Here is an 18015-nt window from a genome sequence, read left to right on the forward strand (position 1 = left end):
CAAAAAATTTTGGGTGGGCCTTTGTGTAAATTATTGAGTTATACAGATTTCTGCAACACTCGGTGTGATAGAAGCATAACACTTTAATCTGTAAACTGGTATGAGTATGCTAAAAGTATGTGTATTTCACATTTTGTTCTAAGCAACTATTATATGTTAATACAATACATACATTTTCTTACATTATAATTTTAGAAGTATTTTATCTTTAATTGTAGTCACTTGTAACCTTTACACGCTAGCACAACTTTTTCCCTGTAGGAAATGTACTGTAAATAATATTTGCCTATATTTGTGGAGTTTAGTATTTAAAAGAAAATCAGTCTCTAACATGTTTTTTTTTAGTTGTTTAAACAAGGGCATACTTCTATTAACATAGTTTACAGAATTTTGATTCTTGAAGATTTACTTCTTTTTTTTTTTAAGATTTACTTCTTAATTTGACTTGTTTTAGATTGATCAGAGTCTTGTGTAGGAAATTAGTTTTATTTTAAATTCTTGTAGCATAAAGATGCAATATATGTTATTGGGATGTCTGGTTATCTCATGGCTGTGCACTATAATCTCCTCTTGTACATATGCCATCTACTTGAAAAACATTTATTGTTTTCTAAAAAAGCATTTTAAGGGAAAAATAATACCGTTCAGGTACTGTGAAGTCCTAAATGCCTCTATAGTGAATGTTAATCTGTTTTATGGTTAATTTAATGTATTTTGTTGGTATGTTTTCATAGTTGGAAATTTTAGTGATTGATTTACTAATTTACAATTCATTGCAATACTTAGATCCCTTACAGTTTTGGTTAATGGACAAAATATAATAACTTTATTAAATGTTACCCTTTAAATTTAGAAGCTTAGTGGTCTTGATTAAATGGTAATTTTTTTCTATTAACTAAAAAGGTTTTTTTTTTTTTTCTGTAAGAGAAGTACCTGGGCCTAGATGTTACTGGTAACATAAAAAAGATATATGTACTTTTTATTAGCATTTCATAAAATAAAGTCGATCTCTTGATAAATGCATTTTTTAAGAGTAGAAATGCAGCAACCACTAATATTTAAAATGTTTGAGTCAGGTATGTGTTGTCTCCTCATAAGTCGACATTGACAGTAATTTTTCAACTAAAACTTGTGGCATGTTCTATTCTAGAGCATTGAAATTTTTAACCCCTTCTACATAGAATAACCTGCAGTTACAAAAATTGTTACTTTTAATTATTACATACTGTTTTTCTTAAAGTGGGTAACAATTATTTTCCAAGTAAAATCGAATGAATGCAAGCTCCCCTTTTATAACAGCATGTTTGAGGAAAAGCACTAGGAGGGTGACTGTGTATGAAACCATAATTTGTGTACGGAAGTAGTATAAAAATAATCATATAATTTTATATTTATCTGTTCTAAAGGATTTCGAGGTTTCTGGTTTTATTCTTATAATTCATTTTAGAAGATTGTTTTATTATATCCAGAGTTATTTAGCTGCATATAATTTCTTTTTTATTCTTTCTCTACTAGAAAATGGAGATGAGCTGTTGGTTAGTCTTTGTTATTAAAAGTTCAAATTCTTGGAAATAGTTTATCCCTTGTTTGGACTGTTCCCTCTTGCCCTCCCAGTTTCTCAGAATCTAAAGCCCAGAACAGATGTGGGTAATTAAGCAGTCTGTATATTTCTTGATGACTGCTTTCTGGTTGTTTGTATTTAGTGCAGTGGTAGAGTATAAATGATTAAACTTAACAGTGAAAGTCCAAGACCTGTTGTTGATGTTTTACCCATTTTGATTTTAAACTTATGCAGTAAGAAGGTAGTACACAGATGTTCAGACTTCTTTCCTCACTAGCTATATTGTCTGTTGTGTTTGTTTCAATAGTAGCAAATTCATAGGATTTTGATACAGCAAGGCTGTACTATCATAACTAAATGAAAAGAGGATTTGTAATTTTGAAAGAATATGGACTTAAAAATTTCGTTAAAAAATAAAATTTCCAATCAAGACACTAAAATGTCTGATATTAAATCTATTCTAGGAAGTACAAGTAGTGCTAGTGGTAGCAGTGGAAGCTCAACTAAAAATATCTGGGTTAGTGGACTTTCTTCTAATACCAAAGCTGCTGACTTGAAGAACCTCTTTGGCAAATATGGAAAGGTATACTGTTTTTACTTTTATCTATCTTTCTAGTATCTCCATTTGAAATGGGGATTATGTGTAAAATAATATTATATAAAACCTTCCAATTTCTTGTTTTTCATTAGGACTGGTATAGGCATAATTGTTGAGTTCTGTGGTGATGGTGAGTTTCATCATATAATCTCACCCTGAGCCCTGGGGATCGTTGTATTAAAAGCTTCTGTTTTGAGGGATGCCTGGGTGGCTTGGTGCTTGAATGTCTGCCTTTGGCTCTGGTCATGATACTGGAGTTCTGGGATCGAGTTCCACATCAAGTTCCCCTCAGGGAGTCTGCTTCTCCCTCTGCCTAAGTTCTGCCTCTCTCCTTGTTTCTCATGAAAAATAAATAAAATCTTAAAAAATAAAGCTCCTATTTTGAGCCCATTTCAGCCAAGGACTGAGTTTTGTTTATCACATTCATCATGGTATTTCCAGAAACTAGTATCTGAGACTGATTTGGTTGTTTGGAAAATATAGGTAGGCTAATATTAGATAATGGGTTATAGAATTTAGGAGTGCGTGGAAACTCATGTCCCTGTCATACAGATTCTAGTACAGTAGTGGAGAAAAATGTAAAACTGGTAAAAAGATACTTAATCAGAAGTTGTGGTATGTGCTATGATGGGATGAGTTGCTAAGAGCAAAAAGGGGAGGGTTTACTATAGTTGGTTCATCAGGAAGGTTTCCCTGGTGAATAAGGGGAAGACCTAATAGGAAAGTAGTCAATAATTAAATGAGTTAAATACTCAATTAGTAATTGTTGAGTTGTACTATGGTTGATCTGTATCCCTTAGGCACTCACTACTTTTCTATTTTATATTTTCTGTTTTCATTATACATCATATGTAATGTACTTCAGTGTAAGTTATTTGATACCAGGGAATTTTTCTGCTGTACTTTGTGTGCACCCAGTAGGCTTTGAAATATTTATTAAATTAATGACCAATAGTGGTAAATAATGATTAATGAATGTTACAAAAATCTATCCTGTTCATCTTAGGAGTCTTTTTTCCTTCTAATAGAGAGAGTTATCTGAGTGTTAAGGATTCTGGTAGGGGTCAGATACAGAACACTGAGAATTATAGTCACATGATCAGCCTTGGAAATTTATTGTTAGAAATCCAAAACCAATATTTTAATGCTGGCATTTCCTAGGACTAAAACTATATAGGGACACCATGCACTTTATAATAAGACCTTGGACTTGATTAAAAAACAAGTTGCTGTTGGGGCAAATCTGCCTTTCCCAGAATTGAGATAAAAGGTGATAGGTTCCAGCCATTCACACCACACAGCCTCCTAAATTCCCTGTTGACCTCTTCATGGCATTATGTATGTCTTTCTCTTTGTTCAGCACTAGATTGTTCTCTCACATTTTTACTCACCCATCCCTTTTAACTCTTTTATAGAATTGAAATTGTCACTTTGATATTGGTATAAATTTTAAAAGCACAGAACGGAAAGTGTCTCTTTAGAGTGTATTTTTATAAGCTGTGTTAAAGATTGATTTATTTGTAGATGATTCTTTTTTCATTTTTCGAAATTTCTTGTTACTTATCAAAAATTGTTAATACTCATTTAGAAACTTTCTAGAAAGTTACCTTTTTTCCTTTTAAGAAATTCAGGATGGAAAAAAAAAATTCAGGATGAGCTTATGATAGAGGAAGTTTGGCCCAAATCTAACTGAGAATATCATTTCTTAGCTTTCATTAATTGTACAATTATTTCTTTAATGTGACTAACTGTGTTTTGGCTATATATTTGAAAAAATAAATAAAAAAAACTAAAAGTAGGTTAAATTGCTTTCTTGGCATTTTAAATTGTTCCCCCGAGTAATTACTAAGTACTTGTAAGCAAAGTAGATAGTAATCACAAGAATATGAAACAGTAATATATATCCTAAATTTATCCTTTATCATGAATTTCTATATCCTAAATAATATCTTTATTTGAATAGCCTTAGTTCTGAAGTTTGATCTATTCAGAAATGTATGTGATTGTAAAGTTGTAAAACCACGTAAAGTATTATCTTACGTTATAGGTTCTGAGTGCAAAGGTGGTTACAAATGCTCGAAGTCCTGGGGCAAAGTGCTATGGCATTGTAACTATGTCTTCAAGCACAGAGGTGTCCAGATGCATTGCACATCTTCATCGCACTGAGTTGCATGGACAGCTGATTTCTGTTGAAAAAGTAAGCTTGCCTAAATGATATATAAGAGGGAGGTTACTTTGAGGGCCAGTAATGCTCAATTTAAAGGTGTTATACCAGTAGACAGTAGAATTTGGTATAATTTTGAAGTAACTGGTTTTATTTTTTTATTTCCATGTTTTCCAAAGTTTCTCCCAGCAACATACTTTTTATCATCATAAATGTAACATACTGGTTCTTGTTCTGCTTAAACCTTTCAGGTTAAAGGTGATCCTTCTAAGAAAGAACTGAAGAAGGAAAATGACGAAAAGAGTAGTTCAAGAAGTTCTGGAGACAAAAAAAATATGAGTGATAGAAGTAGCAAGTAAGGATTTATTTTTTTGATTAGCACGTAGACTTTTTTTGAAAATTGATGAAGTCATTCTCATTGTGTTGTTTTCTTGGGTGGTATGGTCAGGACACAAGCCTCTGTCAAAAAAGAAGAGAAAAGGTTATCTGAGAAGTGTGAAAAGAAAGAAGGCAAGGAGATTAAGAAAATAGAAGGTAAAGACGAGAAGAATGATAATGGATCAAGTGGCCAAACTTCAGAATCGATTAAAAAAAGTGAAGAAAAGAAGCGAATAAGTATGCTATGTATCTTTCTTATCCCTTTCTAATGCTTTCTATAACTTCATTTTTACAGTGGAAGGAAAAACCTGAGATTGCAGTGCAGATAAATATTTAAACTTCATTGTTAAATGTCACTGTGGTAGAAAGAGAAGTTCAGTAGCAGTAGCACTAGTTGTCTTCTTCCCCTCTACTCTTGGGATGCAAATGTGTTCTTCCAGCTAAGTCCCTTTACTGGAAAACTTGGGCTGGTTGAAGATGGTCATTGATTTGTAGCTGCGTAACTGAGTTGGGATCTTTTGGTATCACAGAAAATATTTATGTTTGTGGATTGAGCTATGTTTAAAAACTATGTGTAATTCAGTTCTCACAGAATAGGTGTTTTTATTTCATGCGCTAGTTTGTGAATATCTGACTATCTAAGAATTAATAATTTTTACATTATATTGATTGTCTTTTTTAACGAAATTTTTTAGGCATTTGTTTATGTACTTTTTTGCCCCCTCTTAGGTTCTAAGAGTCCAGGACATATGGTAATACTAGACCAAACTAAAGGAGATCATTGTAGGCCATCAAGAAGAGGAAGATATGAGAAAGTAAGTCTCTGGGAAGGATGCTGTATACTATTCTACCTGTTTTCCAAAAGAAAATAATTCAGTTTTGCTTACTTCTGTGCTTGAAAATCTAAGAAAAATGGAATGAATGTCATTACTTACTTAAGCTTTTTAAATGACCAGTTGAACTTGAAAACCAAAACCCCAGATTATTATTTATTTTCTAGTCCTTATAAATTTTTTTTTCTGTAGATTCATGGAAGAAGCAAGGAAAAGGAGAGAGCTAGCCTAGATAAAAAAAGAGACAAAGACTATAGAAGGAAAGACATCTTGCCTTTTGAAAAGATGAAGGAACAAAGACTAAGAGAGCATTTAGTTCGCTTTGAAAGATTGCGACGAGCGATGGAACTGCGAAGGTAGGAAAAGAGTCTATTTTCTACCTGTCTTTAACTATGGGTACATCTTTAACACTAGTAACAAACACAGAGTTCAGGAAATTGTATTTGCACAGAAAGCTATTGGCCACTTTGATGAAGTGCAGTAAAACAAAATGATTTCTTAAGTTTGCATAGCATTTTATAATTTACAAAGTACCTTTCCATCTGTTATCTCTGTCTCAATTCTGTAAGATTAGGTGTGCCCAGTATGTAATTGAAAACAGTGGAGGCCCAGAGAGGCTAAATGACTCTTCCAATGCCACCTGGCAAATGAGTGGCAGAGTCGGGACTCAGACCCAAGTCTTCTGACTCCAAGTCCAATGCTCTTTCCTCTACTCCAAAGCTGCCGCCATGAAAAACATGACTTTAAAGGAAAAAATGATATTGAGATAAGATAGTCTCAGTGGAAGCTACAGTGTTCAAGTAGCATGTTGGCATGTTAGGAAAAATTCATCGTACTTTGGATTAGAGCCTGAATGAAGGAAGAATTGCCTTGTGAACCTTATTGTGTTCAGGCTCTATCTCAAAGCAAGCATTCTCTTTAAAACAGAGGACAAAGCCAAACAATTCTATTTTTAGTGGCAATCTCTCAACAATTGACTATGAATGCCAGTTTGCTTTCATATGTTTTGTGATGAAAATGTTTTGAAACATAAATTTCTGCATATTAACCTATCTCACTGAGAGGGCTTTTATTGTGGGATTTCATCTATTTATTCACAGGAATGTTAGGAACAACCAGACATTTTTGGCAACTTAAATAGTACTGTGATTGCCACACACCTTATTAAAAGGAAATAGTCTGTGCCTTACTCAGGACCCATTTTCTTTTTCTTCCTTTTTTTTTTTTTTTAATGAAGTCCTAATATGCTGAGATTCCTATTTATAGGACAAGTCAGGAGGAGAGAGACTGGGAGCTACTAGAGCAGTGATTCTCAGGTCTATCAGACTAGCATCCCTTTTTATATTGGAAAAAAAAAAAGTCTCAGCATCCTCTTTAATCTGCTGAAATGTAATTGATGCATAATAGGCCTACAAATGCATAATATGCCTATATAAATAATTTCCAAAAAACCAATATAATGCCTTAACTCTAATATAAAGAAGAAATAAAAGTAAATTATAATGAAGCATATATTCCAGATACGAATATTTAGGTACGGCTCTCTAGAAGACCTAATGAAGTAGTCAGATGTTTACAACCCTCTTTAGACTCAATGAAAATGTGACAGCTACAAATGCAGACCGATATTGGTGTGTCATTTTGGTAAGTCAAATACCAGGAGTGGTGTTGACACTATGACGTGATTTCTGAAATGGTGGACAGCTCTTGGTGAAGGTCTTAAAGTATCGCTTTTCCTCTAATTTACATGGACTTGCATTTCTGGAAATTTTAATGTATATAAAACCATGCCACAGCAAACCAACCAACCTAGTATTTATTAAAAACGAGTTGAGTTCTAGGGTCCAGTTTTGTTAAGGTTATTTTGTTTTGTTTTGTTTCAGTAACATGAATGTCCATTATGGCATTTGAAAGGTCTGATGAGCGTTGGACAGTTTTTTGTTGTACAGAACTATCTTGATTATTCTTTGCATCATAAGATATTTAGAATCCCTAGTCCCCACTCACTAAATGCTGCTAACAGCCCCCATAGTTGTTGCAAAAATTTTAAATGCCCTTCAGATTTGCATGGGAGCAGCATTGAGCCACTGAGAACCCCTGGGCTGCTAGAGGAAGACACTGATAGACCGAGTACACAGAGGGCCTTAGATTGAGGGTGTGTCAATGATATGATTAAAAGTCCCAAAACACGAACTTTATTCAGTTCAGCATACATTTGAACTGCCTCCTGACTCAAAAGAAGTGTGGGCCAGTGAACACCAAAAAAGCCTTTAAGGAAGGCAACATTTTATCATATATAGCATTTGCTATAATTCCTGTTGATGGGGATGATCCCAAGTCCTCAAAATAAGGTGTACCTTGTGTCAGGAGCTAGACCATATACCCGATAGTGGAAATTTTCCTCCCCAAAGCAGTACAAGTTGTAGTTTTGTAAATTCATGTATGTAGAGTATCTCCTTTTTAAAATGTTGATTCACTAATGGGCTATTATTATAGTGGGATTTTTATTTAAACAGGAATATCCTCTAAGAGGCAAATACTCTATAAAATTCAGCTGCTCAGTTGACAGCCTTTAATAAATAAGTGACAGTGTTGGAGTCTGTTTAAAGTTTTATTTTGAGTTCTCTTTCCAGTTACATTAAAACTTAGGTTGAGTCAAAGTTTAAAATTGCCAACCTCGAGGAAAAATTCAAACTCAAAAGCTATTCTCTTTCACACAGTGCTAGCATAATTTAAGTATTTCTAAATACTGATTTTTGTTAGACGAAGAGAGATTGCAGAAAGAGAGCGTCGAGAGCGAGAACGCATTAGAATAATTCGTGAACGGGAAGAACGGGAACGCTTACAGAGAGAGAGAGAGCGCCTAGAAATTGAAAGGCAAAAACTAGAGAGAGAGAGAATGGAACGCGAACGCTTGGAAAGGGAACGCATTCGTATTGAACAGGTGCAGTCAGAAAATCTTTTCATCTTAAATAACTGACCTTTTTCAAACCCTGTGATTTTTGCCCTAAAATTTGCTTTACTTGTTGTAAAGCTTCTAGAGTTCAGCTAATGAGCATTTATATAGTGTCCCTGAAAGATAACAATCACTTAGGTGCTAGTTCAGAATACATTTAGTAATGACTTTGTTCTAGCCAATTGGTAATAACTCAAGCTCTGCAATATCATGGCAGCCTAATAGTCTGAGCATAGGACTATGAGTCCAGAGTAGTTGTAATCCAGGCTCTGTCACTATCCCAGTCTCAGCAAATAATAACTTATTTCCTTACATATTAGAGTGGGAATGATTTCCCAAGGCTGGAAGGAAATAATGCCTCTCTTTGCAGAATTGCATCCAGGGTTTTAAGGCACTTGGTTTCCAAACGTATTAAGAACTTGATCTGCAATTCTCTTTAGGTTTTTGTTTCCATTGAATAATGAAACGAAAATCTGACCTTCCCAATTACCTACCAACTTCCACCACCCAATTTCTGTTATTTTTAATGTTGTAGAACAATAGCTGTAGCCTAGATTACTGATTTCTGAGGTCAATTTTGTTTATGTATTTGTCCCAGGTATGTGTTTTGCCCGGTGCTTGCCTATGGTGGTTTCTTAATGACAGGGTGAAAACAAGGTTGCGCATGTACTTACCTTATGTTTTCATTTTGCATTGGTTGGTTCTTCCTTCTGTGTTGTCTGAAGGAACGTCGCAAGGAAGCTGAACGTATTGCTCGAGAACGAGAGGAACTGAGAAGGCAACAGCAGCAGCTTCGTTATGAACAAGAGAAAAGGAATTCTTTGAAACGTCCACGTGATGTAGATCATAGGTAGTTGCCTGCTTTCTTTTTTAACAGTTACACTTGCTATCCTATGCCTTTGGAACTAAGACTGATAGAGGATTAGCAAGTACAGGCAGCCATCACTGGAATAAAAAGTCATGATCCTTAGGGATGGGAGTGGATCCAGTGCATTGTCAAACAGGAAGAGTCTGCTCTTTTTCCTTTTCCCTTCCTAATGCTAAATGTTTTTCCATTATGATTGGAAATACATCATCATAGTATATTTTAGTGATGGTTCTCAAACTCAGACCCATTTTGAAAATTCTTACAGGGTAGTGCAGATAAACTTGGAAGTTACAAACTTGGAAAGATTGTGTTGTGTGTTTGTGTTCATGCTGCTTAATAGATTTCCAAATACACTCATTTAATTTTCTTAATATAAGTTGTATGAGATTTAATTGATTGTGTTGAGAATAATGAAAAGAATAAAATGTGCTCGGTACTTACCTAGCTAACCTTTCTGCACTTAGGTGTAACCGAAAAAGTTGTGTACTGTGATTAGAATTTTGTTATAAAATAGTATCTGTCTTTTCCATTTATGAATTTTAGAACAGGCCATTTTTCAAGTTTTCTCTCCTGTGAAATTCCTCTAATGCTATATGACTTTATGTAATCTGGTAATTAAGTCTTTGCTAGTTTGTTATTGTAACTGAATGTTTTGTGTCTTGAGTTTATTAGCCCTCTGTATCCACAGTTCCTAGCATGTGGTATGTATAACTCCAAGTAAGTGTTGTTGGATTATTATAAAACTAATTTATATAAATGAGCAAATATTTCTCTTCAAGGCGAGATGATCCTTACTGGAGCGAGAATAAAAAGTTGTCTCTAGATACAGATGCACGATTCAGCCATGGATCTGACTATTCTCGCCAGCAAAACAGATTTAATGACTTTGATCACCGAGAGAGGGGCAGGTTTCCTGAGAGTTCAACAGTACAGTCTTCATCTTTTGAAAGGTAGATAACCTTGAAAGTTGTTATATTTGGTACATGAGCCTTGCTAATAATAAGTTCGGTTTTCTATTAAAATCTTAATTGTTGTAGGTCAGATCTGAGTGTTCAGAATGAATCCTGTTTGATTTTTGTTTTTATTAATGTCAGTGTGATTCAGTATTCACAATTAGTTTGGGGCGCCTTGCTGGCTCCGTCAGTAGAGCATGCAACTCTTAATCTTGGGGTCATGAGTTTGAGCCCTATGTCGGGTATAGAGATTACTTAAATAAATAAACTTTGAAAAAAAATTAGTAGGCAACCATAACAAGGTTAAGTAGATTGACTTTTATCTTCTTAGCTTTGTTTAAAACTAGGTGGGAATATCATTAGCTTTGGATGTGTCTTAACTGTTGAGAGCTGTTGAGACTACCAATGTGAGTGTTTGGTGTAATTCTTCCCAGATGCTAAACAACAACCATCATGCCAGTCATTTAGCTCAGTTCAAAAGAATATAAGTTATTATAATCAGAACTGGTTTTTTTTGGTGGCTTTGCCTTAAGTTGATTTTTAAAGAAACTGTGATTTTTGTAAGTTACGCAAATAAAATTAAGAAGAATAAGGCCAAGTAAGTACTTCTCAGGACCTGTGTTCTTTCTTTTGGATAATCAATAGGCGAGAACGTTTTGTTGGTCAAAGTGAAGGGAAAAAAACACGTCCTACTGCAAGAAGAGAAGATCCAGGTTTTGAAAGGTATCCCAAAAATTTCAGTGACTCCAGAAGAAATGAGCCTCCACCACCACGAAATGAACTTAGAGAAACGGACAGGCGAGAAGTCCGGGGAGAACGAGACGAGAGGAGAACTGTGATCATCCACGACAGGCCTGATATCACTCACCCCCGACATCCTCGAGAAGCAGGGCCCAATCCATCCAGACCAACCACCTGGAAAAGTGACGGTGGCATGTCCACCGACAAACGGGAAACAAGGTATCTCTGTAGTGGCTGGTGGCATATAGCATATTTGGGTTTCAGAAAACAAAGGCATAACAGAGTTTTGATTGGAGATGTCTTTGGGTTTTGTTTAACAGGGTTGAAAGGCCGGAACGATCGGGGAGGGAAGTATCAGGACACAGTGTAAGAGGCGCTCCCCCTGGTAATCGCAGTAATGCTTCAGGCTACGGAAACCGAGAGGGAGACAGGGGTGTGATCACAGACCGAGGAAGCGGAACACAGGTAAGTGCTGAAGGGTTTATCATGGCCTCTTCAGCAATAAAGTCAGAGGATATACTATTGTGATGTGGCTGAGATTGGTTAGAGGAGAATGATTGGGAGATAGGTTCTTAGAAAAGATCTTAATATTTTTCATATTTTACTGTCAACAATTGAACATTCAATTTGAACATTAATAGTCCAAAGAAGGAAAATACCAGCCCAGAAATTCTTAAGCCCTTTTAAGTAAAACTCCTGCTGAAATTTGAGCATTGTTAAATTTTGTAGATAAACCTTGCTAGCAGTGAAGTTTTTATTTCTCTTTATGAAATTGAGGCTTTCAGACTAGGTGGGAAATCTTTGGCCTCTACTTGTGTTTCTCTTTTGCTTTTTCCTTCTTCTTCTTCTTCTTTTTTTTTCTTTTTTTAATACTCTAGTTCATTAGGTAGCTTAGAGTGTAGAACTGAGATAAACTTTTTGTCTCTTTTTTGTTCTTTTAAATCTAAAGGTAGATGAGTGGAATATCTTACATATTTAAATTGCTTTTTATTTTTGTGACACTTCATTGACTTGAATATTTTGTAAGTTAATGAACCTGGCCAGAAGGAAGTATCTTCATCTCTTAGCAACTCTGATGAACCAAGACCTTTTTTACCTAACCTGAAAGCATTCTGTTGGTGAAATACAGTTATGTTAGTTGACAGCACAAATACAATATCTTCTTAAATTATATACAAAAAAGAATTCTGAAGTGTGTTTCCATCCGTCCATCTTCCAGCCTGATTATACTCTAATGCTACGTCTGTGTCTGAATACCTATTAGATTTTGTAGCAGTATTTTTTTTATTGGAAAATGTTTTTGATCCCTTGGCATCCTAGCTAATACTGCTACTCCTTTTCCATTTCATCCAGAGTATTCATGAAACAGATTTGGGCTTGATGGCATAAGCTTTCATGTTTCTAATAAGTTAGGAATGTTCAGTAGATTAGTTAGTTCATTGAGCTCTTTACCCTTACCCTGAACAGAACTTTTAAGACAGGGTTTGTAATCCAGACATTCTGCCCTATTTAGAATAAAACGTAGGGCAGTCTCAAAGACTAGCCCTGCATTCTGATATCTGTTTAGAAAAGGAATCCTGAGGAGGAGATTCTGTTCCTCCCTTGAAAATTCTGTTTTTTCCTAATATAGAGTACCTTCAGCTTTATTTTCTGTAGACTGTCATAACTTCTACTCTGCTTTCCTTGGGTCCTTAGTTCTATGGCTTTTGTTTCCTTGTGTTTTTCATAGTCATGTATGTAAGACCTTGTAAGAGTCACAGCAGTAATGAGCACGGTTTGAAATAAGACGACAGCTCCCGTGTCTGTGTGCTATTTGCTTGTTGATCCTACACCCCACCCTTATTCGTCTTAGAGTTTTGACCCCCACCGTGCCTTGTTACACACCTATTACTCAAGGGTTAAAAAGTACATGCGTGCTGAAAGGTATGGAAATAGAAGTTACATTGCCCCCATATCCTACTCTGAAGCCAAGCAGCTTCTCAATATAAAATAGGTGGAACCCTTTGCATGTGCCCTGGTATTATTCACCTTCTTTTCTTCTCAAACATCTTTTTTTTTTTTTTTTTAAGATTTTATTTATTTATTCATGAGAGACACACAGAGAGGGGCAGAGACACAGGCAAAGGGAGAAGCAGGCTCCCTACAGGGAGCCCGATGTGGGACTCCATCCTGGGACTCTGGAATCACGCTCTGAGTCAAAGGCAGATGCTCAACCGAGCCACCCAGGCGTCCCTCAAACATTTTATTGATTTGTTTCTGACACTAAGAGAATACCAGCGTACGTAAATTGGCATGAAGCTGCAGATGTCATGACTTTTTTTATACCATGTGATTCTTTAGCACTACCCTGAAGAACGACATGTGGTTGAACGCCATGGACGGGACACAAGTGGACCAAGGAAAGAATGGCATGGTCCACCTTCTCAAGGTCCTGGCTATCATGATGCAAGGCGAATGGGTGATGGCCGGACAGGAGCAGGCATGATAACCCAACATGCGAGGTAAGTAGTTACTCAGTTAAGACTTCTCTGCCAGCAAACATCCAAACCTTCATCCTTTCCTATTAAAGGGCAGTATAGGAAAATGAGAGAAATTTTGAGAAATTTTACCACAGCTAGTAACAACCCCAGCTCTGCCCACACATATCCCCATATTAGATCAAAATCTCCTGGAGATTATATTCAGGGCAGCTGAGGTTGATTTATTAGTTTATGTTCTTCATCGTAAGTTCATTGAGTGGCATTCGCCATATGGATTGATTGAGCTACAAGTTCGTGCGTACGTCAGAATCCAGTAGATAATGAACACTAACTTCATGTCGGAACCATCATCTTGTTCACTACCTGGGACTCCTAACTAAAAGTCCTAGAAAGGAAAAGGAGACTGAAAGGATGTTCTACTCCCTTTTCAAAGAGCTCTAGTGAAACTTTTAGATATTTAACTAACCCAAAGCCTGTTCACATTCTCAGAGGCGAGCTTTATTTTTCTCTGTGCACCAACATGCATTGTGGCCCCTCAGCTGGCAAGTCTTTGGCCTCTCTCTCTTCCAAGCCCATCTGTCTTTCCCAGTCCCCTGTCTTAGAAGAGGGGATATGGCTCACTGATCCAACTTACTACTGTTCTGTGATCGCTTCTGTCAGACTTGAGTGAGTGTTTATCTGTGCCTGCACAGCCTCGTCCCTCATTCTGTCTCTGATCTCAAAGGTTACCAATACCTTTTTCTAGATACATCTATAGTCCTTTATTTTCTGAGCCCTCAGTCTCCTTGGCAGTTAAGCACTATTACTGTTGCTTTTCTTTTTTGGGGGAATGCTCTAATGTTTTCTAATGTATCATACTTTCTGCCCTTCTGATGGCCTTTGCTGGCTCCTTCAGATGGTTGAACTTCATACACTGCTCTTGATATTTAGCTCTGTTTTGTGATCTTTATGTAAATGCTTTGCTGTCTCCATAAATTCCGGGTCACAGGCAGACTCATTCCTCTCCTGTTTCAGACCTTCATGACCATGTGTCGCCTCCAGCTTGTTGGAATTTGCCAGTGCCACTATGCATCTTGTTCTCCCAAACTGGGCTTCATCCTTATCTTGCTCCATTCCTAGCATATATTTCTAAATGTGGTTCTGTATTCTTAAAAAAATTGTGAATAAGCTATGCCTTCTTCCTCATTTCAGCTTCTCAAATTAGTCTTTTATCTGTTACTTAAACTTTATAAATTTAACTATTAGAACTGTTTTGTTATATCATTATTTGCTCCAAAGCTATATGAGCCGCCTCTCCGGGTCATCTAACCTGGGTTCCTCAGCCAGGCATTCGAACCTTTATGTAATCTGGTCTTATTTCTACTTAAACTGTTTCACTGTGGGTTTTTATCTCTCAAATTGGTCATAGGGTCTTTTGATTGGTCTTTTTTCCCTGTGTCACTCATTAGTACCTGTTGTGTTGCCATTAAACATATAAAAAAATCTACCCCCCTCCAAAAGAAATCTCCGAATATTTTTGTGACGATGTCCTCTAGCTCAGAGTTTCAAGAAGTTTCTAATCAACTCCCATGCTGCTGATCTGAGGATCACGCTCTGAGAGCCACTGCTCCAAGCCATTCCTGTGCATACCAATAATTGGCTCACTCTGAGGCAGAGACTTTGAAGTGAGAGTACCCAAGTTTAGATCCTTGTTCCACCATTTATTTGCCGTGATCTTGGGCGAGTTACTTCACCTCTAGATGGTAATGGTACATACCTCACAGGACTGTTGAAAAGAGTTAAGTTATTTAATATGGGTAAAGTATAAAGAACAGTGCCTGGTAAATGATTAGCACTATATAGTTATTAGCTGTAATTTATTCTTGTTCTTGACGATTTTTTCTTTTAAACCTTTTTCAGTAATGCATCCCCAATTAATAGAATTGTACAAATCAGTGGCAATTCCATGCCAAGAGGAAGTGGCTCCGGATTTAAGCCATTTAAGGGTGGACCTCCACGACGATTCTGAAAATTAGCTCTCTGCCATGGTTTCAAGATAATTTATTGAAATCTCCTGTAAACTTTACTTGACTACTTATGAAGAGGACCTCTGACTTGCTTGAGAGTTCTGTCAGACTTTTCTTTTTTTCTCTTTTTTTAAAATTTAACATGATTGCTTTTCTCAATTTTGGAGAAGATGTTTAAATAGTTCCGTTGTAACTTTTAATAGTTTTGTGTATCATTCAACTTTTTTTCTTGCAGCACCGAGACACATTTGAAAAGATGGAATCAAAACCATTTTGTTTAAATCTGTGTGAATATAAAGAGTAGTTTGCAGCTGTGTGGTAGTAGTTTCATTTGCAGCATTAGCTCTGTGGTGTCAGGCTCTAGAGTTACTTCTTGTCACCAAGCGTTTTCAGCCTCCATTTTGAAGGCTGTCTAAGCTTAAAAAAGTCTGCTGTCTAATTTTTAGAGAATAAGATTGTTCCTTGCATTTCTGAGTATTATGTAACCTATTTTTGCAGAAGGTACTGTTACATTAAGTGCATCTGTGTATCCTGGTTTAAAAAAAATGTACTCTTTTTTGAAATAAACCTTCATATTCTGTATAGTTGCTAAAGCGTTGAGAACCTTTTTAATTGTAAAATGAGAGCCAATTTTCACGTTAGTGTAGCAGCACACTCGTGTGGATTTGCATGGTATGAAACCAAATAGATTAATGAAACCTTGGCCATGAGGTTTGTATCACTGAAGTTTTTAGACTGAGTTGTGCAGGTAAGTGCACTTTTAGGTAATCTGCACTGTTTGGTGGATAAATTCCATCTCTGGGAATTGTGTGGGTACTAATGTTTCCATGTTCCCAACTATGTTGAGAACTGGAAAAAACCCAGGTTCTAGCTTGGTGAATCAGTTGGGTCTTGTAAATACTTGTATGTGGGAAGGCATTGTTGTCTCTTTGTGAAAATAAAAATCCACGCCTGGAAGTGTATGTGTCTTTGTTTCCAGCTCTTTAAGTGTTAGTCTTCCGGCCCTTTCTGGAGTTACACCCAAAGTAATTGACTTGGTCTAGAGCTCTAAAGGCATTCTTTGGGTCTGTGGCCCTAGGAAATAAATCTCACTTTGATTCTTCATCTAGGTAGCTGGGTAGCACACCCTGGTGAAGTGTTGGAGAGTTAACCACTAATCTTACTTTAAAATTTTTTTAAAGGTATCTTTTCTAGGAAAGCCCTTTGAGGTTAAATTCTCAATACTACCTCTTAAGCCTCCCATATTCCTTCATATAATTCAGTGATGAATAATCCAAATGGTCTTGATTCTTGGATAATTCAACAGTGTGGAGGCTTGTATAAAGGGAAAGATGGGAATAAGGGATTGCTCTGAGGTCACCTTTGAATTTGAGAAGTAGCCTTTGTAAAAGCTCTTGTAAATGTCTGCAGGTGGATCTGGTTGTGTTTGTGAGATGACTCAGACTTCTCAGTGGTATGGGCAGCCACAGTACCCTGGTCTCTGGCCTTTTGGGGAACTGGCACTTCTGTATTGCTCTGGATTTCATAACCTGTTTGTCTCTTCTTCTCCTTCTTCTTCTTTTTTTTTTTTTTAAAGATTTTATTTATTTAGATCTTTCTTTTTTTTTTTTTTTTTTAAAGGATTTTATTTATTTATTCATGACAGAGAGAGAAAGAGGCAGGGACACAGGCAGAGAGAGAAGCAGGCTCCATGCAGGGAGCCTGATGTGGGACTCGATCCCAGGTCTCCAGAATCAGGCCCTGGGTTGAATGTGATGCCAAACCGCTGGGCCACCGGGGCTGCCCCTTTTTGTCTCTTCTTAACACCACAACTATTTCAGTAAAGATTGCTGGTTAAATAGAGAAATGAACTGGTATAACCGCTGACCAGACAAAATTGGAGGTCTACCTTGGTGAGCTAGGCCAGTAGTTCTCAAGCCAGGGCCTACTGGACATTCATGGCTGGGGCCTAAGCATATTTTCCCCAAAAGTTCCCCCAGAGGAATCCTGTGTGCAGGTGGCATTGAGAATCATTGATTAAGACAGAGTAGGTAAAACTGAATGCTCTTTGAAGAGCAAGCACCTGGTGATTTTATGGGTAATAGGTTTTTTCCTCATCACTGCTCAAACATGTTATTTCAGTTTTAGAAACCCCATCTTTTGCCAGTGGGGGATGAAATGCTCTGATTAATGTGATTTTCTAGTTAACTGATAATTAATAACTTTATATAGTTGAACCACTCAGGAATGGACAAAGGGGGACTTCTGCACCAACTTTTGGAATTTGTGTCCAGAGCTTTCAGAACTGTCTTGGTTAGGCTGTGAAATCTTACTATTATTAATATTATACATTACAGTAATTTTTTTTTCATTCTGTTAACTAGACAGTCACCTCTGAGGAGGGCATAAAAAAATTTTAGCCGGATGCCAACATTAAGAGAATATTTTGGAGTCTGGTTCTGACTTTACTAGCTTGTAATTTAATCCTTTTGGACTCT

General features: G+C 36.5%; 1 protein-coding gene across 2 annotated transcripts in view; it reads left to right on the forward strand.

The window, feature by feature from the left end:
- The window catches only part of SLTM (SAFB like transcription modulator), a 44165-nt gene extending 28045 nt beyond the window's left edge, over positions 1-16120 (forward strand). For both annotated transcript variants that reach the window (XM_041743294.1, XM_041743295.1), the window contains exons 9-21: positions 2026-2144; positions 4207-4356; positions 4575-4678; positions 4772-4938; positions 5431-5516; positions 5727-5890; positions 8298-8478; positions 9216-9340; positions 10138-10308; positions 10957-11271; positions 11373-11517; positions 13393-13553; positions 15432-16120. In XM_041743294.1, the coding sequence (XP_041599228.1) occupies positions 2026-2144; positions 4207-4356; positions 4575-4678; positions 4772-4938; positions 5431-5516; positions 5727-5890; positions 8298-8478; positions 9216-9340; positions 10138-10308; positions 10957-11271; positions 11373-11517; positions 13393-13553; positions 15432-15540 (1997 nt within the window). In that variant the 3' untranslated portion in view covers positions 15541-16120. The remainder of the gene's footprint in view (positions 1-2025; positions 2145-4206; positions 4357-4574; positions 4679-4771; positions 4939-5430; positions 5517-5726; positions 5891-8297; positions 8479-9215; positions 9341-10137; positions 10309-10956; positions 11272-11372; positions 11518-13392; positions 13554-15431) is intronic.
- The last annotated feature ends 1895 nt before the right edge of the window (positions 16121-18015 follow it).

This window comes from Vulpes lagopus, chromosome 2, assembly GCF_018345385.1.
Source record: "Vulpes lagopus strain Blue_001 chromosome 2, ASM1834538v1, whole genome shotgun sequence".
NCBI lineage: Eukaryota > Metazoa > Chordata > Mammalia > Carnivora > Canidae > Vulpes > Vulpes lagopus.